The following is a 27,487-nucleotide window of genomic DNA, read 5'->3' as shown; positions in this document are numbered from 1 at the left end:
CACCACATCCTTTCGCACTCTCGGATGCAGCGCATCCGGCCCCATGGACTTGTGCTTGTCCAGCTTTTCTAAATAGTCCCGAACCACTTCTTTCTCCACAGAGGGCTGGCCACCTACTCCCCATGCTGTGCTGCCCAGTGCAGTAGTCTGGGAGCTGACCTTGTTCATGAAGACAGAGGCAAAAAAAGCATTGAGTACATTTCAGAGTAACAGCCGTGTTAGTCTGTATTCGCAAAAAGAAAAGGAGTACTTGTGGCACCTTAGAGACTAACCAATTTATTTGAGCATGAGCTTTCGTGAGCTACAGCTCACTTCATCGGATGCATACTGTGGAAATTGCAGAATACATTATTATATACATAGAGACCATGAGACAATACCTCCTCCCACCCCACTCTCCTGCTGGTAATAGCTTATCTAAAGTGATCATCAAGATGGGCCATTTCCAGCACAAATCCAGGTTTTCTCACCCTCCGCCCCCCCACAGACAAACTCACTCTCTTGCTGGTAATAGCCCATCCAAAGTGAGCACTCTCTTCACAATGTGTATGACAATCAAGGTGGGCCATTTCCTGCAGGAATCCAGGTTCTCTCACCCCCTCACCCCCTTCCAAAAACCACACACACAAACTCTCCTTACAACGTGCATGAAAATCAAGGTGGGCCATTTCCAGCACAAATACAGGTTTTCTCACCCCCCCCCACACCCCCATACACACACAAACTCACTCTCCTGCTGGTTATAGCCTATCCAAAGTGACCACTCTCCTTACAACGTGCATGAAAATCAAGGTGGGCCATTTCCAGCACAAATCCAGGTTGTCTCACCCCCCACCCCCCAAAAACCCACACACACAAACTCACATTAGCTTTTTCCACATCCTCTGTCACGAGGTTGCCTCCCTCCTTCAGTAAGGGGCCCACACTTTCCTTGGCTTTCTTCTTGTTGCTAACATACCTGAAGAAACCCTTCTTGTTACTCTTAACGTCTCTTGCTAGCTGCAACTCCAGGTGTCATTTGGCCTTCCTGATTTCACTCCTGCATGCCCGAGCAATATTCTAGCCCCTGCAGGACTGTCCCTCGCTAGCTAGAAGCCTTTGTTTCGTATGGGCCCCGTTCCTCCAACCCCACTCACAATCCCAGCTTTACGCACCCATCTGTCAGGGTCTCAGACAAACATCTTCCAGGCCACCCTCTGCTGAATATTCCTTTTTGTCAAGGCACTTCTTAACTGACCAGGTCACCCCTGGGTACCATGTATACCTATCGCACATATTGGGGGGGGGCAGAGCCCTTTACAATGAAGACACTAAGATCCTGCAGTATAAAAATTCTTAGTTTATTTGTTCCCCAGGAGCTCTAGTGTCTCCACGGTTTGCAGCAGGACTCTGAAATCTCACTGCAAGACAGCCCTGAGGTCAGGGAAGTACCTTTTGCAAGCCTGCTAAAAAGCTATGCAGGTTTGACAGAGCTATTGCAACTTACCATTTCCTGCCCATGGGTCACATCATGCCACGGCTGCTGGCAACACACCCAACACCCTAACCATTCCATAGCACTGCATACTCATACACAAGGAGCCCACAATTTCAGTGTGTTCTGCACCCTCTTTCTGCTGCTGCCAGCTAATGTCGCCCTCACACTCAGAGGCCAAAGTCTGTGCTGAAGTGCTGAACTTTCAGGGTGCAGGCATGCTGATGGGGATGCATGAGGGGGCTGCTGGCCTGTGCAACCTTCACTCAAAGAGTTTAAGGCCAGCAGGCACCATTCAATCATCTTGTCTGGCCTCCTGCACCCAGGGAACTGAACCCAGTGATTTCTATATCAAGCCCAGAACTTCGGCTTGAGCTAGGACACGTCTTTTAGAAAGATGTCCCATCTGAATGCAAAGCCCTCACGTGATGGGAGAATCCCCCACATCGCTATGGAACTGCTCCAATGCTGAATTCCCCTCACTGTTAATTCTGCCCTGTTCTGCATATACCTTACGGTACAGCTTTTGGGTCTGTCTGCCCTGCAAAAAACCAAAACCCACGGCAGGGAGTCTTAGTGCCCAGGTCAACTGACTCAGGATTCGGAACCCTCCTTCCCTGCTGGGTTTCAGAGCCCGGGCTCCAGCCCAAGTGGGAAGGTCTAACCTGCTGTTTGTATCCTCATAGTGCAAGCCTGAGTCTGTTGATCCAGCCTCAGAGACTCGCTACCACAGGGTCTTTTTTTGTGTGTAGACGAACCCTTTAATTACTACTTTTCCCCAGGGGAATAAATCAAGGAGACTAAGACAAGAATCTGTAGGATCCCTCCCTTATTCAGCTTTGAAGTTGGAAGACCCGTAGAGAATAAGGCAGGGGCTGCAGGAAGAGAATGGGTGGTCTGGTGGCTAAGGCAGTTGAATACCTCCAAGGAGAACTAGATTCTAACCTTGTCTCTGCCACAGAGTTCCTATGTGATGTTGGACAAGTCACTTAGCCAAAAGTTTAGCAGACAGCCACTTCCTGTGGATTCCTCATTTTCCAGATGCCCAATATGAGAACTCTGGGACCGGACTTCCAGAAGGGCAGAGCAGTTAGAGCTGAAACTGGAGTCAGTTGCACCTGACAGATTTCGGTTTTACATTTTTCCTCTTTCCAAAGAAATTATATCCAAAACATTCTGTTAAAAGAAAGGTTTCAGAGTAGCAGCCGTGTTAGTCTGTATCAGCAAAAAGAACGAGAAGTACTTGCGGCACCTTAGAGATTAACCAATTTATTTGAGCATAAGCTTTCATGAGCTACAGCTCACTTCATCGGATGCATTTTTTGTTAAAAGAAAATTATTACAGGGTCTGTATACACCGCAATCAAACACCGTGACTGGCTCGTGTCAGCTCCCTCGGGCTCACAGGGCTTGGGCTGCAGGGTTATAAAAGCGCAGTTTAGATGCTCAGGCTCAGGGACCCCACAAGGGGGGAGGGTCCCAGAGCCCAGCTGACACAGGCCGGCTGCAGGCATTTTATTGCAGTGTAGACATAACCAAAGTTGCAACATGCAAAGCTGAAAGCTGGGAGACAGAGGCAACCTCATCACTGCTCCCTTGTGTATGGGCAGCTAACTTTCAAGCATGTGAATTTGCAACTTTAATTGGCCACATTTGCAAAGTTATACATCAACTTGCCAGCACTTCTGTTTGATGTAACTGAACTGCTTCTGAGCTCCACATTCGAACAACTGCAAATGTCAGGGAATGTTCTAAGCAGCTCTGGGAAGAACTCTGTTGATTCTGATGCAAATCAGAAAAGGGACATGAGGAAACACCTGGCATCCAGTCAGCACACCTGGCAATTTCAACCATCTCTGTCTACATCTTGTCTGCAGAGCGAAGAACCACTTGATGGCAGCCATTAACACTTTCCCGCAGAACAATGCCCCCATCTCAGCTCCCAATGCAGTTTTAAAATGTTGACATTCTACATGATTTTTCACCCAGAGAGAAAGGAAAGAAATCAGAACGGTGGAAGGGGAGAGCACGTGGGAGGGCACAGAGGGAAAGGGAAAGAATGGAGAGCACAGAGCCCCTGGCATTAGGGAACAGGAGGTCTGAGGGACATAGAGCCCCTGGCGTGGGGAAATAGCGGGGGCTGGGGGGGCAGAGTCCCTGAAGTAGAGGGGGCTCAGAGGGGGCACACAGGAGCTTGCTGGGGGAATGGACAAAGGCCCAGGAGACTTCAGTGTGCACAATGTACTGGACTGACATGGGAACAAAGTGTGCAGCCAGCCACCAGCTTTCTTTGAACAGATTTTTGGATAGAATGTCTTCGTTCTTTGTAACAAAAGAAAAAAGGTAAAACCAACAGATACCAGGGGCAGCTGCCACCTCCCCTGCCCACCATGCGTCCCCAGCAGGCTCTGAATGTGGAAGCTTTGGCACCACAGCACAGCCTGCATGATGCACTGGTGAGACCTCACCTGGAATACTGCGTGCAGTTCTGGTCTCCCATGTTTAAGAAGGAGGAATTCAAACTGAAACAGGTGCAGGGAAGGGCTACGAGGATGATCTGCGGAATGGAAAACTTTATGAAAGGAGACTCAAGGAGCTTGGCTTGTTTAGCCTGACCAAAAGAAGGTTGAGGGGAGATAGGATTGCTCTCTATAAATATATCAGAGGGATAAATACCAGAGAGGGAGAGGAATTATTTAAGCTCAGTTCCAATGTGGACACAAGAACAAATGGATATAAACTGGCCATCGGAAAGTTTAGACTTGAAATTAGACGAAGGTTTCTAACCATCAGAGGAATGAAGTTCTGGAACAGCCTTCCAAGGGAAGCAGTGGGAGCAAAAGACCTATCTGGCTTCAAGATTAAACTCGATAAGTTTATGGAGGAGATGGGATAACATGATTTTGGCAATTAATTGATCTTTAAATATTCATGGTAAATAGGCCCAATGGCCTGTGATGGGATGTTAGATGGGTGGGATCTGAGTTACTACAGAGAATTATTTCCTGGGTGTCTGGCTGGTGAATCTTGCCCATATGCTCAGGGTTCAGCTGATAGCCATATTTGGGGTCAGGAAGGAATTTTCCTCCAGGGCAGATTGGAAGAGGCCCTGGGGGGTTTTCCCCTTCCTCTGTAGCATGGGGCATGGGTCACTTGCTGGAGGATTCTCTGCACCTTGAAGTCTTTAAACCATGATTTGAGGACTTCAATAGCTCAGACATAGGTGAGAGGTTTATCGCAAGAGTGGGTGGGTGAGATTCTGTGGCCTGCATTTTGCAGGAGGTTTGACTAGATGATCATAATGGTCCCTTCGGACCTTAATATCTATGAATCTATGTGAATGAACGACCTAGGGAATGCAGTTTGGGAGCAATCTTCCCTATCTTCTAAGAGTGAAGCTGCCAGACTGGATCAGACTGGAGGTCCATCTAACCCAGTGTCCTCTCTGACAGTGGTCAGCACCAGATTCTGCAGAGAAAATGGGGGGACGGGGGGAAATGTGCCCCCTGCATAGGTCTCAGCATGTCTCTCCTAGTTTGAAACTGACAAACCCTGAAGCAAAAGGTTTAATATTCATTCCAATATCCGTGGTCATTAACTATTACAACTCTGAATATTCTTGGTATCCTTGTAAATGTCCAATCCCTTCTTGAATCTTACATTTTTGGCCTCAATGACTTCCTGTAGCCATGAGTTCCACAGTTTAATCACACGCTCAGTTTTGAATTTCCCACCATTTAATTTCACAGAATGTCCCCTAGCTCCTGTATTAGAAAACAGGGAATTGGACACTCCCGATCTCTCATATCTATACCAGTCAGTATTTTATAGACTTTTATAATATCCCCTCTTATTTATCTCCTCTCTAAGGTAACAATCCCAAGCTTTTCAATCACTCTTCATAGGGAAGTTTTCAAGGCCCTTGATCATTCTCGTTGCTGTTCTGTGAATCCATCTAGGTCTGAGAACCCTTTTTGAGATGGGGTGACACAGTATCCCGCTGAGGCTGCACCGCTGATCTACATAAATCCACAGATATTATCAATAAAATCTTCTTTGTATTCGTCCTCATCCCACTCCTTAGCCTCCTAACATCATTTGCTTTTTGTGACCACAGCGTCACTTTCATGAGCTGACTCAGTTCACTGAGAAACCTGTACAGTTTCGGACTTGTTTAAACGTTTCCCGTCAGGGTGCATTACCTGGCACTTGTCAACACTGAATTTCATTTGCCGCTGTGTTGCTAGCATCAGAGATGGGATACTGGACCTTGGGCCTAAACCAGGCTAGCAATTCCTTCATTCCTGACTTCTGCTGCTTGAGCTACAGCACTGTCTCCTGGCAGCAGCAGTTCTGTTACCCAAGTGAACCGGCCAGTAAAGAAGGATGCCGAACACACTGAAACGGTGAGCTCCCTGTACATGACCAGCCCCAGTATAGCAAAAGACAGCAGGTTCGGTCAGATGGGCAGCATGATTACACACATGGGATCTGGGTCTACCTGATTCAAAGGCCAGAAGACACCAACAGGCAGCAGGTTTAAAACAAACACAAGGAAGTATTACTTCACCCAATGCACAGTCAACCTGTGGAACTCATTGCCAGGGGATGCTGTGAAGACCAAAAGTGTAAATGGGTTCAAAAAAGAATGAGATAAGTTCCTGGAGGATAGGTTCAACAATGGCTATTAGCCAAAATGGTCAGAGACAAAACCCTATGCTCTGGGAGTCTCTAGCCTCTGACTACAAACGCTGGGACTGGACAACAGGGGATGGATCACTCGACAATTGACCTGACCTGTTCATTCCCTCTGAAGCACCTGGTACTGGCCATTGTCAGAAAACAAGGTACAGGGCTAGACAGACCACTGGTCTGACCCTGTCTGACCATTCTCATGTTCCATGTGATCATCTAGTCTGACCTCCTGCACAACACAGACCGTAGGATGTCCCAGTTAGTTCTTCTTCGGGCTAGAGCAGAACTTTTAGAAAAACATCCCATCTTGAGTCTATCACTCTAAGGCAGGTTTTCTAATCCTTAAATCATTCTCCTGGCTCTTCTCTGAACCCGGTGCAATTATCAACCTCCTTCTTGAGCTGTACACATCCGACACTGTACTGCAGCAGCGGTCGCCCCAGTGAGACCGGCATTCCAGCCCCAGGTCATGTAGCCCCTCGGCGGGGGGTGGTTTTGCAGTAGTGAAGGGGACACACTTGACTTTAGCTGGGAGAAGCAGCGAGTCCCAATTGCGATGTGTCTTTGCTCCAGGGGGTTTTGGCCTCTGTTGTGCCCCAAGAGGGGGCAGGCCGCTGGACCCAAGTTCTGTGTAAAGGGGGTCAAACAAGGGGAGCCTGGCCCAGCTCTCCTCCATCCTGGAGAAGCAGAGGTATGGCCAATGTCCTCCCGCCCCCCACGAGGCTATGGGCTGAGTCTGGGGTGACTGGGTGGGAGCCCAGCCCAGCTCTCTCCCCCCCAGCAGCTCTGGCTACAGCTGGGCTACATTTGGGTTTCCAGAACAGCGAGTGCCGGTGGCAGCAGCCCAGCCTTGGAACTTCAGGGGCTGGACACCTGCCAGGACGAAGCCGTGACAATGCACACCACAGCAGGGAAATGGCAAGTTTCTTGTTTACAGCCCAGTCAAGCCTAGAAGGATTGTCATGGGCCCAGCAAGCCAAGGACCCATCTCCGACCACTACTCCTCTGCTGGGAATAGCCAAAGATCTGCTGCCACCGAGGGAAGTGTGCCGGTTCTCAAGAAGTCACACCTTAGGCAGGTTGATGAGAGGGGCTTCTGTCAGCCTAGCTTTGCATTGCTCCCCTTCCCACTACCCTTGGTTTATTTGCCTATTTCTCGCTCTTTCAACCGTCAGTTCCTAGAGGCAGGGGACAGGGGCTTCTCCCTTATACTGGGAAGAACCCAGTGCACTGTGGGTACCATTGGAAACAATAACGTTAGCCAAGTGGAAAAATTCTTCTCACTCAGAACCAGATATAGATTTGAAAGCAGGTCTCCTCAGGCCAGAAGGATGAGCAGCCCTGTCCCCTGCTAGAGGACTGCACAGGTCCCCTACAAGGCCCAGGCTCCGAGCTCCTGGCCCCTACGCGGGGAACTCACACTGACAGAGCTCAGGATGGACCGAGGACGCAAGGAACTGCCACCTTGGAGGACTCAAGACAATACTCAGGACGGTTTCTTTATTTCAATGAATGGGGGGGGGGGCCCCCACTGGGCAGAATCAAGAAAGACCAGGGGCCTCTGGGGGGGGACCAGTTCCACCGCGGTGCTACCAAGCAGTACAGGAGACGCTCCAGCAGATTCCTCAGGCAGAATAACGGGCTTCTTAGTGGGCAGAGGTCTGAATCCCCACAGTCAAAATCAGCCAGAGCATGGCCTCATTGCCCAGCCTCCTCCTCACCCCCCACGCTCAGCCTCCCCCACCTGCTAGACACAATTCAATGGCCAAGCTCCCAATGCGTAGACTCCCTGCCACTCCCACGCCCCATTCCTGCAGCCAGCTTTGCCGCGCTCTGATGCAGTTTCTATGACCAAGCTCCCCAGCTCCCACAGCTGGTAATACACAAGCCTCCTCGAGACCAGCTGTGACAGCTCGTGCTGCAAACATTGGAGGGATAAACAAGCCTGGAACATACTGGGCACCAGCTAGCTGAGTGCACCTGTCCAGCAAACGCAGGCCTGTCCAAGGCAGCTTCTGGCCGATACACAGGCTTCTTGCAATCGCCCCTGGGAACCAGCCCTTGCCACCTGCTTTCCCCTGTGAGCACACAGACAAGCAGCCCCTACCTCTGCCCCCTACCAGACACACACACACGCACCCACTGGAGCCTGTGCCAACCGGGCAAAGACTGGAGCATGCACTGCTGTCTGACCTGCCTCGTGCGGTAACCCTGGCAAAAGCTGCTAGCCCAAAGGAGCTTTTCATTAACACAGATCCAAACACCCAGGGCAATTGTTGCTAATGAGCTGCCTCCCCCGCTAACCTGCAGGGGATCTGAGCTTCCTGGGCCCCGTTACCTGATTAACGAACGAGAGGCACATGCTGTTGAACACCACACCTGTCTGGTCAGTGCCAAATTGGAGGGATCCACCAGCCACACCACGGCACCACTCAGGTCTCCAGAGCCCCAACTTCTCCCCTCCACCTCATGCCACACAACCATGGCTACTTCACGCAGGCAAGAGGTGCCCCTTTCTCAGCCTTCTGTCTGGGCGGCCTCGGGAGGGAGAAGTGACTGACTCGCATATCCCAGCCAGTTTAGACTGAAGTCCTTGCAGTGGACTGCAAGGACTTCAATCTAAATGGAGTGGTGGCCAGAGAAGAGACACAGGGACTCTGACGGTGAGAAGGGCCCAAGTCCACAAACAAACAGTCTTCCCACAATTACAGAATTCTGTAACCATCTGACCCACTTTGGCCACCCAGGCAGAGGAATTAATCCCATCTGCATGCAGGGGGGTCAGGGCCACTGAGGCACATTCACTGGGGGGGGCTGCTCTGGCTGGAGCCAACCGTAAATCTACAGCAGGCTCTGTTCTGAGGAAAGACACACTGCCCATTCTGGCAGCGAGCCCTTCTACCGGCCCTCAGCCCCCTGGCTGGGGGCAGTGGCAGAGAGGGCACCAGTCCCACGCAAGTATGCACGTGCCTAAGCAAAGCCTGGGTCTCTGGAGACGATTCTTACATCAGATCATCTCCTCATTAATAAACGCCAGGGGCTGAAGCACAGGGGGGCTCTGTGATGTTCAGTCATTGATTAATCACAGCCTATCTGCAGAGCCATGGAGCAAACACACCAGCTCTCCTTCCCGGCAGCCGGGGCTCCATTTTCTGCAGCAGCCTGGCAGCTCGCTCCTGCCCAGGGGAAGCTGAGTGGGCAGGCGGGGGCAGCTCTTTAGAGGAAAGATCTGATCGCACTTTTATAAGGTACTTTTATCCTGTCTAATCAGACGCTGCCAACACAGCGGAACAAGGAGCCGAGGAGGAAGCTAAAGAGCCTCCTTCAGAAGGAGACAAAACACAAACAGGCAGCAATTCTGACAGGCACAAAATGAAGGCAGCGAGAATGAGCAAGACACCCGAACATTCCCTGCGCGTCCCGTGCCCTGGCCCCGGTGGCGAGCTCCGTGGAACTAGCGAGTCCCAACCCGCTGAGCACCGACAGCACAGAGCCGGCCAGGAAAGGACCTGACAACCATCCCCACAGAGAGGCCCAAGCGCGCCACCCACATCCATCCTCAGGACTCAGAGCCAAGGGGCAGCCAGCCCACGGCAGAAACCACCAGTGGGTCCGATCCCCTCTCACCCACGCCATGGCAGATCAATCAGTTGAGGATTAACAGGGGATTAACCAGTGTTGCCTCCAGAATCGGTCCCAATGTCTCTGGAGAGCGAAGCCGAGTCAGTGCAAAGGCCAAAGGAACCCAGCATCCCACTCCCTCAGCCCCGGTCGGAAACAAGTCATGCTCCATGACTCCTCCCTGGGGACCAGCTGTCACCCGTTGTGATGCGGGAGCCACACTGCACCCGGGGCCCATCCTTCCTGAGGAGCCCCAACACAACATGGTCCAGTCCCCAGACCCAGAGGGGCTCCCCACACACTCCCAGTCCCATTTGAGCTCCTCCTCGGCAGAGACTGTTCCCAAGGCACCCCATTCCCAATCCGGGAGTCCCTTCCCTGACCCCCACCATCTCTGCTTTCAGCTCAGCCTCAGCGAGGCCAGCGCAGTCGGGGAGGCCCTGTCTATGGCCCAGTCTCTCCAATTCCAGTGCCGGAGCATTTGTTTCCAACTCAAACCCTTAGAGACCTGGTTCTCGGAGCGGGGTTTGGGCTTGTCCCCCAGGGCCAGCACCGTCCGTCCTCACCTACTTCAGTCTCCTCCTTGGGCCTTCTTGGAGAGGAAGATCTCAGACCTGACTGGCCTCTCCCTGCCTCAAGTGCCAGTTCGGCCAGCGCTCCCCCTCAGGCAGAGCCTGGTTCGGCCAGCGCTCCCCCTCAGCGAGAGGGTCACACCGGCTCTGTGCCCCCCAATCCCGGCTCTGTGCCCCCCGGGCCTGGTTTGGCCCACGCTCCCCTCGGGCGAGAGGGCTACTCTGATGCTGTGCCCCCAATCCCAGCTCTGTGCCCCCCAATCCCGGCTCTGTGCCCCCCAATCCCGGCTCTGTGCCCACCGGCCTCGTTTGGCCCACGCTCCCCTCGGGCGAGAGGGCTACTCTGATGCTGTGCCCCCCAATCCCGGCTGTGCCCCCCAATCCCGGCTCTCTGCCCCCCCGGCCTGGTTTGGCCCACGCTCCCCTCGGGCGAGAGGGCTACTCTGATGCTGTGCCCCCAATCCCAGCTCTGTGCCCCCCAATCCCGGCTCTGTGCCCACCGGCCTCGTTTGGCCCACGCTCCCCTCGGGCGAGAGGGCTACTCTGATGCTGTGCCCCCAATCCCAGCTCTGTGCCCCCCAATCCCGGCTCTGTGCCCCCCCGGCCTGGTTTGGCCCAGGCTCCCCTGGGGCCAGAGGGCCGCCCCGGCTCTGGCTCCATGCAGAGAAAGGAGGGACCAGTCCAGTTCGGCCCACGTTCCCCGACCCGGTTCAGTTCAGCCCGGCCCGCGCGCCCCTCCGGCAGGGTCCCGTTGGGCCAGCACTCCCCGCATGGCCCGGCCCGCGCTCCCCCCCCGGGCCCGGTTCGGCTCGGCCCGGCCCGGCCCGGCCCGCACTCCCCCCCCGGGCCCGGTTCGGTTCGGCTCGGCCCGGCCCGGCCCGCACTCCCCCCCCGGGCCCGGTTCGGTTCGGTTCGGTTCGGCCCGGCCCGGCCCGCACTCCCGCCCCCGGGCCCGGTTCGGCCCGGCCCGGCCCGCGCTCACCCTCGATGGAGATGACGTGCTCCCGGATCTGGCTCTGCAGCCCCAGGTCCTCCACCCGCTCCAGCAGGTCGTAGACCGCGTAGATGTTGGGATGCACCGACTCGAAGCGCCCGATCTCGGCGCGGATGGCCGCCGAGTTGGAGAGGCCGAACTGGGGCGGGGGCGGCCCGGCCTGCGGCGGCCCCGAGGAGCCCGGCCCCGGCCCGCCCGGCGCCGCCAGGCTCTGCGGCTGCGGGCTCTGCCCGGGCCCCGCCTGGAAGTTCATGGCTGCGGGGGCGCGGGGCTCAGCGGCGCGGGGCGGCGGGTGCCCAGGCCGGCGGCAGCGGCTGCATGGCCCGGCGCGGCCCGGCTCGGCTCGGCGCGGTCCGGTCTCCGCTGCTGGCTCCGCCGCTCCCCGAGCCCGGCCCGCCAGCCGCCGCAGCAGGACCCGCGTCACGCGCCGCCCCCGCCTCGCCCCGCGTCAGCGCCGGCTCCGGGGACCGGCCCCCGCAGGGGAGGGGAAGGGGCCTGCCTCCGGCAGCCTCGGCCCCCCGCCGGCCCCGCCCCGGAGCTCGGCCCGCGGGCCGCCTCGCCCGCCGCCGGGGCTGCGGCTGGAGCGCCCCCGCGCCGCCCCGCAGGGCTGTGCCCGGCCGCCGGCACCGGGGCTGGGCGGCTCCCGACTGGTGCCTTGTCAGCGGTCTTCGCTCTGCCAGCGCGCCGGGCCGGGGTCATCGATTCAGCACCCCAACACTGTGTTAATGCAGAGCGCAGGCTCCCCGAACCTCTCATCGCCCCGCCTCTGGCAGCCACGACCTGAGGGCCAGATGTGACCCCCCCCCCCTCCAGGCTTGTCCTCGGGGTTCCCTCGGGAACATCACTGGCCCTGACCCGGCCCTGCCCGTCCTGGTGACCGGAGCAGCTCATACTTCCCCACTTGCAGGCTGACATGGCCCAGCACAGAAAGGGGGTCCAAGAGCTCTGTGGGGGTAGCCGCACCTCTCCTGGTACTTGGCAGAGTGAACTGCACTGACCCGCTCTGTTGGTTGGTCCCCCCGCACAGTGCAGGGACGTTGGAGCACAGGCCGGCGACACAAGAGAGACTAGACTCTGGGACACACCACACCGTATACAAAATGGCACATTTCCCCCCACTCACTTCTTGTGTCTGTTTAGAGCCAAAACCTACCTACAATACAGCCCAGCACCACGCCTACCTTTGCTCTGTATTGATTTCCACAGAGCAAGTGAAGGGGCTGAGCATAGGCCTGGAGTAGCCAGCCAGTAATTAGTAGCCCTGCCCTAAATGTGACTGCCTTAATGAGGACACTGAAGTCTGGCTTCTACGTGATGCATCCCTGCAGTTCTCCATGTTGCTTGGAAAGGCAGCGTGCTACCCAGTGTCTGGCTGGGGCAGGCTGGGGCATCGCTCAAAAGCCAGCAGAGTTCAGTTTGCAAGGCAAGGTACTGAACCTCAGAGTCAGATAAGAGAGAGCGAGAGAAGCATGTAGCAGGGTGTCATCAGCACACTCCAGACACCACACCCGATGCCTCAGGGTCTCTCTACACGGGGATGTTACAGCGGATTAGGTCGCTTGCTTTGAGTGCAGCACCTTGGCTCTATTAAACTGAAGTGCAGCCACACCACTTTGGTACGGCAGTTTAGTGGACTTCCCTTATGAATCATTGCGTTCACACAGCTCTGCGCTTGTTCCAGTTCAGTGCGTGGCATTCTGGCCAGATGTCTTAGGGTGCAACGCCACCACTCCACCCTGCGCTGAGATTTGTCTCACAGTGTGACATGGAAGAGCCCAAGTCCAAAATTCCGATATTAAGGAATTCTGGGGCAAACCAACAAATGACCATCATTGCTCTCCTGGCATCCCGTAATTCAGCCATATTTTGGCAACACCATTTTTGAAGTGGTGTGAGGCGGTATGGAAGGCACGCTGCCGAGCACCATGATCATGGCACTCGTCAGTACAAACAGGACGATGCACAGGCATCTGGAGTCAGACGGATTTGGCTCGGCAGCTTCGGATGCTGTCGTGATATGCCTACCAGTGGAGGAGGAGCAAGAGATTAAAACTGAGCGATTACTTTTGCAGGGCATGTATCTGGAGCAGCTTCACTTGAGGAAGCACCATTCCCGGACTCCCAGGTCACACTGTCTGGTGAGACAGCACTGCAGTGATGCAGGATGGCCAACAGTAGCTGCAGACCTTCAGGGTGTGAAAGACTTCCCTAGAGACGTGTGCAGAGCTTGCCCTGCGGCTGCAGTGACAGACCACCAGCATGGGAGTTCCCCTCAGTGTGGAAAAGTCACCATCCGTCCAGAGAAATCTCCTCCCAGTGAGCCCCCGGGGGACATGTGGGGTCAAGGATGCTGCCATGGGGGTTTGGATGCTTTCTGGAAAACTGTCCACCAGCTGCTTCTTGGGTGCGGTGGTACCTCTCCAGACTCTTGAGGGGCTGTTGATAGGTCACCCAGGTTTCGCATCCATTGAGGAATGTAGGGATGAGAACCGTCTTATAGACCTGGATCTTGGTGTCCTGTGGCAGGTCACGGTCTGTGAAAACGCGTCAAAGCAGTTTCCCAAAGGAAGCACTTGCGCGCTGGTTCCTGTGCTCGATCGGACTGCCAATTTTTGCGTTTTGAGAGAGTTGGCTACGAAGGTAGCAGAAGTGCTCAACTGTCTCCAAAGTCTGTCCCTCGGTGGTGATTTGTGGTGGGTCATGTGCAAGGCCTGAAGCAGGCTGATGAGCACTTTAGTCTTCTCGATATTAAGTGAGAGTCCTAGGCTACAAAAAGCTCGTGCACGAAAAGAAGAGCAGGCACGCAGGCAGGCCAGTCTGGGCTCGAAGCTCTGCAGTGTGGGATACTGGGGGGAGGATTGCCAGCAGAACAGGAGTTAGCAGTGTGTCCACGTGAACCTTACAGCAAACAAACCCACTGCAAAGTGGGGCTATTCCCCGCTCAGGGGGGATCACTTACTGTGGCTTAAGATGCTCAACAATTCACTTTAAAAAAAGGGGGCGGGTGTAGACACCTTACAGGGGCGCTATAACAGCAACAAACTCGTTACTGAAATGCAACGTCCTGGTGTCGACGAACCTCAGACTCGACGAATCAGCTGCGAAACCAAAGTTTCAACCGTAGCTACAATGGAGCTACCAACCCAGTATAATACATTTGAGTAACTAATGCAGTGAAATGCTTTGTCTCTCGTCCAGCAACAGATGTATGCTTGGTATCACACACTAAAGAAACAGGTACAACATTTTAAAGAAAGTCCACCCGTGACTCTGAAAATGTAATTGTAACGGAGTCCTTGGTGGGCTAGTGGTTAGCGCATTTGGCACCACCTCCCAGCGAGCAGGTCTTGCGATCCAGGCCTACTTTTAATCAGAGGTGCAGCGAGGTGGGCAGGCAAATTGGGTCCCTCCAGTTGTAGGGGCAGTGGTAGGAGTGTTTGGGCTGACCCACCGCACTGGGCTGTGACCCAGGGCCCTAAGAGGGTCCACAGTGTCTGGCCACCGAAGGTGCCCTCCAAGTTACCCTCCACGGGTCACTTCCTACTGTTTGCTTTTCTCCCTTGGCTTCCAGTCCAATATAAGGTGAAAAGAAAAAGAAAAGGCACCAAACTGTTAGCTCCAGTGGGGCTCCGCACTGAATAGAGTCTTATTCCCTTGGGCAGGCTTCTCCAGTGCCCTTCTAAGGAGCTCTCCACGCACCTCTGTCCCCCTCCCCGCCTCTGATCCGGGTTGCTCGCTTTTCTCTAGTTGGAGCATGCTCAGCAGGGAGGGCAGAGTCTACCTGGGTCCAGTACTGGCCTTTAACTCTTTCTAGCCTATTGTGGGATTTGTACACCCCATCACAGTAATATGAATGTCAAGGGAACAAAACAGAGTAGTTACACTGCTCCGGGGGCAGTCAAACCATCTCTGTAAGCGCATTTGTCTTTGAAACAGCTTTGGAGACGGGGTGCTGGAACAATGTGTATATTGGGGGTTCTGAGAGCCATTGAACCAAACTGTAAACCCTGTATATGATGAAAACCACTTCAAGCCAGGGGATGCAGCAGCCCCCGCACCCTACTTCCAGCTTCTATGTTTGGAGATAAATGAGGTCCCAGTCCTTCAAGAAACGCCCATCGGCAGAGTCTTGTGCCCGTACAGTCCCTCACTGATGATACTGAGACTCCAAGCCAGTGCAAAGGCAGCACAGATCCAGTTGCAGAATTGGGGCCTTACCGTTGGATCAGACAGACAAGTATGGCTATAAAATAGCCTGGAACAATGTCAATATCTACAGAATATCCTGGAGCCCCAGATTATGAAGCATGTGATGGTTACTCCCCTGGAATTGGAGTATTTGAGATGGGCTCTGCACATTCACGCCCTTCGGAGGTGTTGATGGTGCAGCTTGGACCAGTAGAGGCTTTTAGTAGTAGTCCCGCCCCTGGCGGCTCAAACATTCAGCCGGCAGGTCCATAGAGGGGTGTGGTGTGCGAGACACCTTCATTCCTTCCCCCACTTCCTTCAGTGCAAAGTTAACATCCGGACTTGGAGGAAGAGGGGAGTGTGGGCAAGAAGTCCCCGTCACAGAACTCTGGTTTCAGGTGAGTGACCTGCATTTCCTCTGCATATTCCCACTGCTGGGAATCTGGCAAGCAGTACTCCCCTTGGGGACAGTGGGAAGAGGAGACCAAGTCAAAGAAGGAGTGCAGTACTGCTGTGCCAAACGGTGCGTCTGATCTAGATTTCAGGTCTAAGGAGTAAGGTTTCGGGAGCTCCAAAGGGCGGCTTGTACCGATCTCTAACATGGGAATGTTCTGACATTACTGACATAACCTGTGACTGTACAGATCATTGTTGCAACCACTGTTATATATTTGCAGCAAATATTGTACAAAGGTTGTCGTGTGAAGTGTCTATAAAGAGGTTATGATTTGCTGGTTATGATGATGCTGTCTGTGTGTGTGTATCATTTTTATAGTTGAAGTTATGAATATTGGCTCTGTACTTGTATCTCAATGTGTTTTGATTCTAAGTAGCCTCAGTGAAGCATTTGGTCAGCTTCTTGAGAAGGGACTCTTCTCAGTAAGTGCCCAATCAAGAAACACTTAACACACAATGGACTTTGGGAGACGCCAATCCACATCTGAGCTTTCCTGGGAACTTTCAAACTAACATGTAAACAAAAAAAAGAGCTGAGTCGTGCATGGACACGTGACTTGCCCATGTGACTCCAAACTCCATCTTGCTGCTGTGATCTTCCACGGGCAGAGAATATAAAAGGCCCTGAAAACCCCTTGATCTTGTCTTCAATCCTGCTTCTGACCTCTGGAGGGACGTTGCTACAAACTGAAGCTCTGAACAAAGGACTGAAAGACCCATCCCAGCTGTGGATGATCTCCAGAGACTTGATTTGAAACTGCAGTTTATTCCATCACTGCTACAAGCCTGAACGAAGAAATTTGCCATTACTGTATGTCATTGATTCCATTAATTGATTCCATTAACCAGTTTTAGCTCTCATCTATATCATTTTCCTTTTATGAATAAACCTTTAGATTTTAGATTCTAAAGGATTGGCAACAGCGTGATTTGTGGGTAAGAGCTAACTGGTATATTGACCTTGGTGGGACACTTCTGAGAGTATCAGTTTAGGGCAAATTGCTTAGAGCAGGCCAGTTACAGCCCAAGGCCGGGGTTTCTCCACTTTTAAGGCACACCAAACCAGCAGGGTGGGAAGGCGAGGATAGTGGAAGATGAGTGTCCCTATACCTTACCTGTTACCTGTGTGAAGAATTGTGACAGGGAAGGAAACGTGCCTGTGTCTGTCAGGGGTATTGACTTGCCTATGGAGGAACCTACCTTGGTCTCCAAGCAGTTGTCTGTGAACAGCCCTGTGTGCTGGGACAAGGGGAAAGAGATCCCAAGCGGTGTGTCTGGTAAAGGAGAAGGTGTCTCCAGTTCTTTGTCTGTGGAGCAGACAGAAGGGGCCTTTCAGTCTGTGATGGTTGAGGGTAGTGCAGTTGTCTCAGAGCTGGTTCTGGATTCAGCTAAAGCCCAGGAAGGGAAGGGTCCTAAGTTTGTGTCTGCTCAGGAGAATGGCCCTGTAACTCGGTCGCATCCAGTTAGTGTCTATGTAAAATCCCAGAGCCCAGACAATTCTGGTGCTTGTATTTTGCCTGTTGCTAGTGTGTGGCTGGGAAAGGGTGGAGCAACTCTGTCTAATCAGGGTGAGATCCTAGCCAGGGCACAAGGAGAGCATGAAGGCGATTTGATTATGTTACCTACTGAGGGTGTGGAAACCTGTAGCCAGAAGGAAAAGATTCCTGAACTTGTGTGTGGCAAAGGGAAGGAGAATGCTTCTGACCTTTTATCTGGGAAGTCTGTCAGTTTGCCTGAAAGGGGATTGTGAAGAAATCCGCCGGATGGGCCAGAGGTAATTCTGGATGTAAGGGAGACCCAGCAAGAGTCTGTTGTTGCTCAGGAAAGTGTTCCTCTAGAGCAAGCCCTCGGTGAAGAGGGTAAGAGCAGAATTTCTGTGAGGGATTAATTGTTGCTTAGGGCATGACTACACTTGCAGATGTAGAGCGCTTTGAATTAAACCTGTCTTTGGAGAGTGCAGTCGGGAAAGCGCTGCAGTCTGTCCACGCTGACAGCTGCAAGAGCACTGTTGTGGCCACATTTGCGGCACTCGCAGCGGCGTTGGGAGCTGTGCATTATGGGCAGCTATCCCACAGGGCACCTAGAATCCTAGAATATCAGGGTTGGAAGGGACCTCAGGAGGTCATCTAGTCCAACCCCCTGCTCAAAGCAGGACCAATCCCCAATTTTTGCCCCAGATCCCTAAATGGCCCCCTCAAGGATTGAACTCACAACCCTGGGTTTAGTAGGCCAATGCTCCAACCACTGAGCTATCCCTACCGCTTCCCATTCTGGCGCTGTGGCTTGTGGGAAGGGGGTGTGAGGCATTCTGGGTCCTGTCCCAACGCCCCGTGATGCATCGGTTCGCATCCCAGCGATCCCTGAGCTTCTGTCCACATTTGGCGCCATCTTTCAACGGTTTTTGTAGTGCGCGCTGTCTTCCCTTTCGGTCTGCGGGAATGGAGCCCGAACTGCTGAGGAGTCTGCTGATGGGTCTCACCAGCATGTCACGTTTGGCAGTCGAATGATTCCTTATGATCCAAAGTGACAGTGAGGGCTCCGACGATGATATCAGCTTGAGTAACGCATATGACACGAGTTTGCTTTTGGCATTCGCGGACATACTCACCACCGTGGAACGCTGCTTTTGGGCTCGGGAAGCAAGCACCGAGGGGTGGGATCGCATCGTCATGCACGTCTGGGGTGACGCGCAGTGGCTGCAGAACTTTCGGAGGAGAAAAGCCACTTTCATGGGACTGTGTGATGAGCTCACCCCCACCCTGCGGCGCAAGGACACGAGATTGCTAGCTGCCCTGATGGTGGAGAAGCAGGTGGCTATTACAGTGTGGAAGCTGGCAACTCCAGACAGCTACCGATCGGTCGCTAACCAGTTTGGAGTGCGGAAGATGACCGTTGGAATCGTGTTGATGCAAGTTTGCAGGGCCATTAATCGTATCCTGCTCAGAAGAACCGTGACTCTGGGTAACGTGCATGAAATTGTGGCTGGCTTTGCACAAATGGGTTTCCCTAACTGCGGAGGGGCAATAGATGGCACACATATTCCAATTCTGGCACCAGCCCACCTAGCCTCAGAGTACGTTAATCGGAAGGGGTATTTCTCTATGGTTCGCCAGGCACTTGTGGATCACTGTGGGCGTTTCATTGACATTAACGCGGGCGGCCTGGAAAGGTGCATGACGCACGCATCTTTCGGAACGCTGGCCTGTTCAGGAAGCTGCAAGCCAGGACTTTTTTCCCAGACAAGAAGATCACCGTAGGGGAAGTCAAAATGCCCATTGTGATCCTTGGAGACCCTGCTTACTCTGTAATGCCGTGGCTCATGAAACCCTACACAGGGAGCCTTGACAGCAGCAAGGAGCGGTTCAACAACAGGCTTAGCCGGTGCAGAAAGACTGTGGAGTGTGCTTTTGGCTGTTTAAAGGGCCACTGGTGCTCTCTGTATGGGACGCTGGACCTGGCCGATGACAGCATCCCCGCGGTTATATCTGCGTGCTGTACCCTCCATAACATTTGTGAAGGGAAGGGTGAACGATTCATTCAGGCATGGAACTCGGAGGTTCAACACCTGAAGGCTGAATTTGAACAGCCAGAGGGCAGGGCTATTAGAGGGGCCCAGCGCAGGGCTGCAAGGATTAGGGATGCCTTGGGGGAGCAATCTGAGGCTGAAAGCCACCAGTAATGTCTGGTGCCCTGCACGGGAGTGAAGTGCAGTGCTTCCAATGTTAGTAGGAATCTGTGTTTGCTACGTATGATACGCTGACTTGCAGTGCCTGTTTCTTTCCTAGGCTAAGGTACCTTTTACTTTATGCAGTAATAAAGGATGTTTTCAAAGCCAAAAAATCCATTTATTGAAAAGAAAATTAATTTATTGAAAAGAGACACAACTGCTTGGGAAACCGAAAGGGCAAGGGGGTGGGGAACGGTACAATCACAGATTTGCGTATGTCCTGTTCTCATACTCGGCCTTCCTGTCTGGAGTGCTGTGCACTGAGCGCGGCACTTCAGGGTGGCTCTACTGGTGATGGGGGCTGAGCGCGGTGGGTCGGGGTCGTAGTTTTCAGGGCTGGGGGGTGAAGCTACAGGTGTTGGAGGCAGCTGGTGGTGGTAAGAACCCGGATGTTGGGGAAAGTGGGTTGGAGGTGACATGGGGGCACAAGGGAAAGAGTTTTGGGACAAGGGCTGTGGGGGGGGGGCGCGGTAGTGCTCTGCCTGCATGGCTACGAGCGCGTGTATCGAGTCCGCTTGGCGCTCCATGATCCGCATTCTGCTGGCAGACCCTCCTTTCACTCTCCAGCCACTCCTGCCCTTTTTGATTTTCATTACTTGAATGCTGCATGACTTCATGCAACGTGTCTTCCTTGCTTCTACGTGGCCTCCTTCTGACTCTTTGGAGTCTTTCGGCCGGTGATAACACGGACAGCTGAGATCTCAAGGTTGCACCTGTAAGGGCAAAATGCAACACTTCACAGAGGCAGCATTGTTCACACCAGACAGAGCAACGATTCCCCGTACTTAAGGGCAATCACAGTCTACACAATGACAGGTTTCAGAGTAACAGCCGTGTTCGTCTGTATTCGCAAAAAGAAAAGGAGTACTTGTGGCACCTTAGAGACTAACCAATTTATTTGAGCATGAGCTTTCGTGAGCTACATGATGAAGTGAGCTGTAGCTCACGAAAGCTCATTCTCAAATAAATTGGTTAGTCTCTAAGGTGCCACAAGTACTCCTTTTCTTTCTGCGAATACAGACTAACACGGCTGTTACTCTGAAACATACGATGAAGTGAGCTGTAGCTCACGAAAGCTTATGCTCAAATAAATTGGTTAGTCTCTAAGGTGCCACAAGTACCCCTTTTCAGTCTACACAATAGCATCATTTGCCCATCCCAAAGGGAGCGCACACAACCCATGGGAGCCTTAAAATGGTGAGTAAGCACAGGGTCAAGGGGGACTGATTGTTTCACGGCTGTACTGTCCTCTGGGTTTCTGTGCCTTGGGGAGAGCCAACAGCGGCAGGGAGCCCCTATACTGAACACTGTCCCCACATTTTCCACAGGAGTTCGTCCTGGAAGAGATCTCGCTGCTGAGGGTGACCTGGGAAGCAAGGGAGGGTCTTCTACTGCAAGGCGGCTTCCGCCCTGGCCCATATGCAGCTTGCCTGTGTGCAGCAATGGTCCCCCCGCCCCTCACGGCACAGTAGCATGGACATGTTAGCCTGACTGGGACAAGGACCACAGTGGCTCTCCCGAGAAACCTGCGCAAGCGCATTGCCCAGCTTCTGCATGAGACCTTTGAAGAGATCACCGAGGCCGATTACCGCGATGTGAGAGCACCTCAACGCCCTATTCCGCATCTAGGCATGCATGCAGCCCTAACCCTCCTCGCCCCAAAAGCCCGCACCGGATAACTTCCTTCCCAAAATAAAAGCCGCTTACCGGGAACCTCCTCTGGTGTTTGTCCTTCCCCAAGCACTGGCCGCCGCGACTGGCTACCTTCCTCTGGGCTTTAGAACAGCTCCTGGCTGCACGCATCTAGGGATACCGGCGTGTCTTCCTCCGCCTCAGCAACCTCGCTCCCGCTTTGCTCCTCCTCCTGCCTCGTTGAACTGGGCTCTGAAGTGTCCATGGTGGCCCCCGGAGTGGAGGTGAGGTCGGCCCCAAGTGTCGCGTCCAGCTCTTTGTAGAAACGGCAGGTCGCGGGGGCAGCCCCGGAGCGGCGGTTTGCCTCCCAGGCTTTGCGGTAGGCATTCCGCAGCTCCTTCACTTTAACCCTGCACTGCAGTGCGTCCCGGTCATGGCCCCTTTCCAGCATGGCCCTTGATATCTGCCCAAAGGTATCGTAACTCCTACGGCTGGAGCACAGCTGGGACTGGACAGCTTCCTCCCCCCAAACACTGATGAGGTCCAGCCTGGAGGCAAGGTCACCTGGAAAGATTCGCTGAGAGCACTCCACGCCTGGCTGAGCAAACAGGAAGGGGATTTTTCAAAATTCCCAGAGAATTTAAAGGGCGGGTCTGACAGTTGGTCATCTGAGGGCAGGGCAGTAGAGTTCAAAGTGATGATCAGAGTGGCTAGAACAGGCATTGTGGGACACCTCTGGAGGCCGATCAGAGCGCACTAAGGGACCAGGGCGTCCACACTGGCGCCGCAGTGCTCCAGGAGGGGCGGAGCAAGCGTCATTCCACTCGCCGAGGTGGCGTACGAGCAGCGCTGTAGCCGCGGAGTCAGAGCGCTCTACGTGCCTTGCCAGTGTGGACGGATAGTGAGCTAGTGCGCCCGGGGCTCCTTTATTGCTCTGTAACTCGCAAGTATAGCCAAGGCCTTAGAATCAAAACACATTGAGATACAAGTACAGAGCCAATATTCATAACTTCCACTACAAAAATGATACACACACACAGACAGCATCATCATAACCAGCAAATCACACCCTCTTTATAGACACCTCACACGACAACCTTTGTACAATATTTGCTGCAAATATATAACAGTGGTTGCAACAATGATCTGTACAGTTACAAGTTACGACAGTAATGTCACGCCCCCAATGCAAAATTGATGCAGGAGGGGATGACACAAACATCTCTGGCTGCATCCCAAGAGCTCCCCATCCTGGGTTCTGTCTCATTACAGCTTGTACTGGGTTAGAAGCCGTACCAGTGTGTAAGAGAAATGGTTTATCAAACTCATGTTCAACAACATGATTGAATCTCTTTACAGACCCAAGGTAAAACTTGGTTAGAACAATAGTGGATTGGGTCTGCTCTTGCATCGTGGTTCCTGTAGGTCTCATGTGATCTTGCCAAGAGCCAAAGAACATAGCTACTTTATCCATACAAGCTCTGGCAAACGTTTGGAACCCAATTAACATTAAGACAATGTAGATATTAATGTCATCCATAGTACAAAGAAAAGGAGTACTTGTGGCACCTTAGAGACTAACCAGTTTATTTGAGCATGAGCTTTCGTGAGCTACAGCTCACTTCATCGGATGCATACTGTGGAAACTGCAGAAGACATTATATACACACAGAGACCATGAAACAAAACTCATGGTTTCATGGTCTCTGTGTGTATATAATGTCTTCTGCAGTTTCCACGATATGCTATGCATCCGATGAAGTGAGCTGTAGCTCACGAAAGCTCATGCTCAAATAAACTGGTTAGTCTCTAAGGTGCCACAAGTACTCCTTTTCTTTTTACGAATACAGACTAACACGGCTGTTACTCTGAAACCGTCCATAGTACAGGAATCTTGGCAGTTAGCCATGAAAGCAACAGGGTAGTGTGCCTCAGTTTCCCTTTTCATATTGCACATCAGGTTTGGAATGTCTTTTTTCCTGTGAAAAGTTCCAATACTATTTACAAGCATTACCTGTGAAACATCAGTATAAGAAGGCCTTTTAACATAAGGTGTGTTCTTATGTATCACTCTTAACATGTTCAAGGGATTTTCCAAAAGATTAGGCACATTGTGTACTTTTACAATTTTTGGTATTAGCAACACATTTGTTACAAAAATCACCGTTAGCAATAACAATAAATTCATTGCAAGTGTCCATCTACGATCATGTTTGTCATGCCACCCCTTTGGCTCAATTCCATTGGGGTTTGACCCTTTTAGGGTCACCCTGTGGCTTTTCTTTGCAAAATTAACTTTTCTTTTTTCTCCTTGTCCTGTGGAATCAAACCCTGATTTCTCTTTCTTAACAAAAAGAAAGGAAGACTTGTGGCACCTTAGAGACTAACCAATTTATTTGAGCATGAGCTTTCGTGAGCTACAGCTCACTTCATCGGATGCATACTGTGGAAATTACCACTATACATACAGACACCATAAACAATAGCTCCTCCCACCCCACTCTCCTGCTGGTAATAGTTTATCTAAAGTGATCATCAAGATGGGCCATTTCCAGCACAAATCCAGCAGGAGAGTGAGTTTGTGTGTGTGTGTTTCGTGGGGGGGGGGGGGGGGGGGGGGGAGTGAGAAAACCTGTATTTGTGCTGGAAATGGCCCACCTTGATTTTCATGCACGTTGTAAGGTGCGTGGTCATTTTGGATAGGCTATTACCAGCAGGAGAGTGAGTTTGTGTGTGTGGTTTTTGGAGGGGGGTGAGGGGGTGAGAGAACCTGGATTCCTGCAGGAAATGGCCCACCTTGATTATAATACACATTGTGATGCGAGTGGTCACTTTGGATGGGCTATTACCAGCAGGAGAGTGAGTTTGTCTGAGGGGGGGCAGAGAGTGAGAAAACCTGGGTTTGTGCTGGAAATGGCCCATCTTGATGATCACTTTAGATAAACTATTACCAGCAGGAGAGTGGGGTGGGAGGAGCTATTGTTTATGGTGTCTGTATGTATAGTGGTAATTTCCACAGTATGCATCCGATGAAGTGAGCTGTAGCTCACGAAAGCTCATGCTCAAATAAATTGGTTAGTCTCTAAGGTGCCACAAGTCTTCCTTTCTTTTTGCGAATACAGACTAACACGGCTGTTACTCTGAAATCTTTCTTAACAGAATTCAGTGGCTGATTGAATCATAGAATCATAGAATATCAGGGTTGGAAGGGACCTCAGGAGGTCATCTAGTCCAACCCCCTGTTCAAAGCAGGACCAATCCTCAACTAAATCATCCCAGCCAGGGCTTTGTCAAGCCTGACCTTAAAAATATCTAAGGAAGGAGATTCCACCACCTCCCTAGGTAACGCATTCCAGTGCTTCACCACCCTCCGAGTGAAAAAGTTTTTCCTAACATCCAACCTAAACCTCCCCCACTGCAACTTGAGACCATTACTCCTCGTTCTCTCATCTGCCACCACTGAAAACAGTCTAGAGCCATCCTCTTTGGAACCCCCTTTCAGGTAGTTGAAAGCAGTATCAAATCCCCCCCTCATTCTTCTCTTCCGCAGACTAAATAATCCCAGTTCCCTCAACCTCTCCTCATAACTCATGTGTTCCAGTCCCCTCATCATTTTTGTTGCCCTCCGTGGGACTCTTTCCAATTTTTCCACATCCTTCTTGTAGTGTGGGGCCCAAAACTGGACACAGTACTCCAGATGAGGCCTCACCAATGTCGAATAGAGGGGAACGATCACGTCCCTCGATCTGCTGGCAATGCCCCTACATATACATCCCAAAATGCCGTTAGCCTTCTTGGCAACAAGGGCACACTGTTGACTCATATCCAGCTTCTCATCCACTGTAACCCCGAGGTCCTTTTCTGCAGAACTGCTGCTTAGCCAGTCGGTCCCTAGTCTGTAGCGCTGCATGGGATTCTTCCATCCTAAGTGCAGGACTCTGCACTTGTCCTTGTTGAACCTCATCAGATTTCTTTTGGCCCAATCCTCTAATTTGTCTAGGTCCCTCTGTATTCTATCCCTAGCTTCCAGCGTACCTACCTCTCCCCCCATCTCAGTGTCATCTGTGAACCTGCTGAGGGTGCAATTCATCCCATCCTCCAGATCATTTATGAAGATGTTGAACAAAACCGGCCCATGGACTGACCCCTGGGGCACTCCACTTGATACTGGCTGCCAACTAGGCATGGAGCCATTGATCACAACCCGTTGAGCCCGACGATCTAGCCAGCTTTCTATCCACCTTATAGTCCATTCATCCAGCCCATACTTCTTTAACTTGCTGGCAAGAATACTGTGGGAGACCATGTCAAAAGCTTTGCTAAAGTCAAGACATACCACATCCACTGCTTTCCCCTCATCCACAGAGCCAGTTATCTCATCATAGAAGGCAATCAGGTTGGTCAGGCATGACTTGCCCTTGGTGAATCCATGTTGACAGTTCCTGATCACTTTCCTCTCCTCCAAGTGCTTCAAAATGGATTCCTTTAGGACCTGCTCCATGATTTTGCCGGGGACTGAAGTGAGGCTGACTGGCCTGTAGTTCCTCAGGTTCTCTTTCTTCCCTTTTTTAAATGTGGGCACTATATGCCTTTTTCCAATTGTCCGGGACCCCCCCTGATAGCCACGAATTTTCAAAGATAATGGCCAAAGGCTCTGCAATCACATCAGGGAATCATCAAGTGATCCATCCCCATCACCCATTCCCAGCTTCTGGCAACAGAGGCCAGGGACACCATCCCTGCCCATCCTGGCTAATAGCCATTGATGGACCTGTCCTCCATGAACTTGTCTAGTTCTTTTTTGAACCTTGTTATAGTTTTGGCCTTCACAACATCCTCTGGCAATGAGTTCCACAGGTTGACTGTGCATTGTGTGAAGAAATACTTCCTTTTGTTTTAAACCTGCTGCCTATTAATTTCATTTGGTGACCCCTAGTTCTTTTGTTAGGAGGAGTAAATAACACTTCCTTATTTACTTTCTCCACACCAGTCATGATTTTATAGACCTCTATCGTATCCCCGCTTGGTCGTCTCTTTTCCAAGATGAAAAGTCCCCATTTTATTAATTTCTTTTTGGAAAGAGGAAGCTTTTTCATACCCCTGCTCATATCTGTTGCCCTTCTCTGAACCTTTTCCAATTCTAATATATCTTTTTCGAGATAGGGTGACCAGAGCTGCATGCAATATTCAAGGTGTGAGTGTACCATTGACTTATATAGAGACAATGTGATATTTTCTGTCTTATTATCTCTCCCTTTCCTAATGGTTCCTAACATTCTTTAGCTTTTTCAGCTGCTGCTGCACACTGAGCTGAAGTTTTCAGAGAACTATCCACAACGACTGCGTAATCTCTTTCTTGGGTGGTAACAGCTAATTTAGACCCCATCATTTTGTACGTATAGGTGGGATAATATTTTCCCCTGTGCATTACTTTGCACTTAGTGATACTGAATTTCAAAACTTCTGACATATGAGTTGACTTGTTGCAAACAGGTTTATGTCTGGAAACACCTACCCAGAAAAGATGCCGTTCACCATTGAGTCCCTGAGTGACTACTCCTCTGATTGTTTAGGTTTCTGCTCAGGTGGCCTGCCAGTAAGTTGTCCTTGCCTGCAAGGTGGAGAGCTATAGGATAAATGAGGTGTACTATATACCATTCCCACAGAGCCAAGCCATCTTTGCCCAGTTGCCTGGAATGTGCTCCTCTTTGTTTGTTCCTGTGAAATATCCCTGTAGTGTTGTCAGTAAGAACATGACATATCCATTCTGTCCTGGAGCTGAGGAAGAAAGCGCTTGCAAGCCCAACAAAACACCCTTAATTCTGGTATGCTGATATGGGCTTTTTCTCCCAGAAATCCCAGGGACTGTGAATTGTCAGTTTCCTTTAATGAGCTCCCCAGACCAAATTAGAAGCACTGGCAGTGACTCTGGCTGACCAAGATGGGGAGGGGCTTGAATGCAACTGCTCTGAGGTCATTGAGACCAGGACAGGAGGGAAGAAACATACCCCTGGGTACTGTCACACATCTGTGCTCGGTAAGTAGCGTTGTGGTAGCCAGTGTCACAGGGGCCTCATTTTTAGACATGCATACGGAGTTACCAATGTCACCAAAATCATTGGACCCGT

General features: G+C 51.9%; 1 protein-coding gene across 3 annotated transcripts in view; it reads right to left on the bottom strand.

Moving 5' to 3' along the window:
• The window catches only part of AGAP3 (ArfGAP with GTPase domain, ankyrin repeat and PH domain 3), a 238,193-nt gene extending 226,367 nt beyond the window's left edge, over window positions 1–11,826 (bottom strand). The window contains exon 1 of one of the 3 annotated variants that reach the window (XM_043541881.1): window positions 11,345–11,826. In XM_043541881.1, coding sequence (XP_043397816.1) covers window positions 11,345–11,609 — 265 coding nt within the window. In that variant the 5' untranslated portion in view covers window positions 11,610–11,826. The remainder of the gene's footprint in view (window positions 1–11,344) is intronic. The other 2 variants (XM_037891515.2, XM_037891516.2) reach the window with 2 other exon arrangements.
• Between the last annotated feature and the right edge of the window lie 15,661 nt (window positions 11,827–27,487).

This window comes from Chelonia mydas, chromosome 2 (assembly GCF_015237465.2).
Source record: "Chelonia mydas isolate rCheMyd1 chromosome 2, rCheMyd1.pri.v2, whole genome shotgun sequence".
NCBI lineage: Eukaryota > Metazoa > Chordata > Testudines > Cheloniidae > Chelonia > Chelonia mydas.
This window is presented reverse-complemented; position numbering and strand designations above follow the sequence as displayed.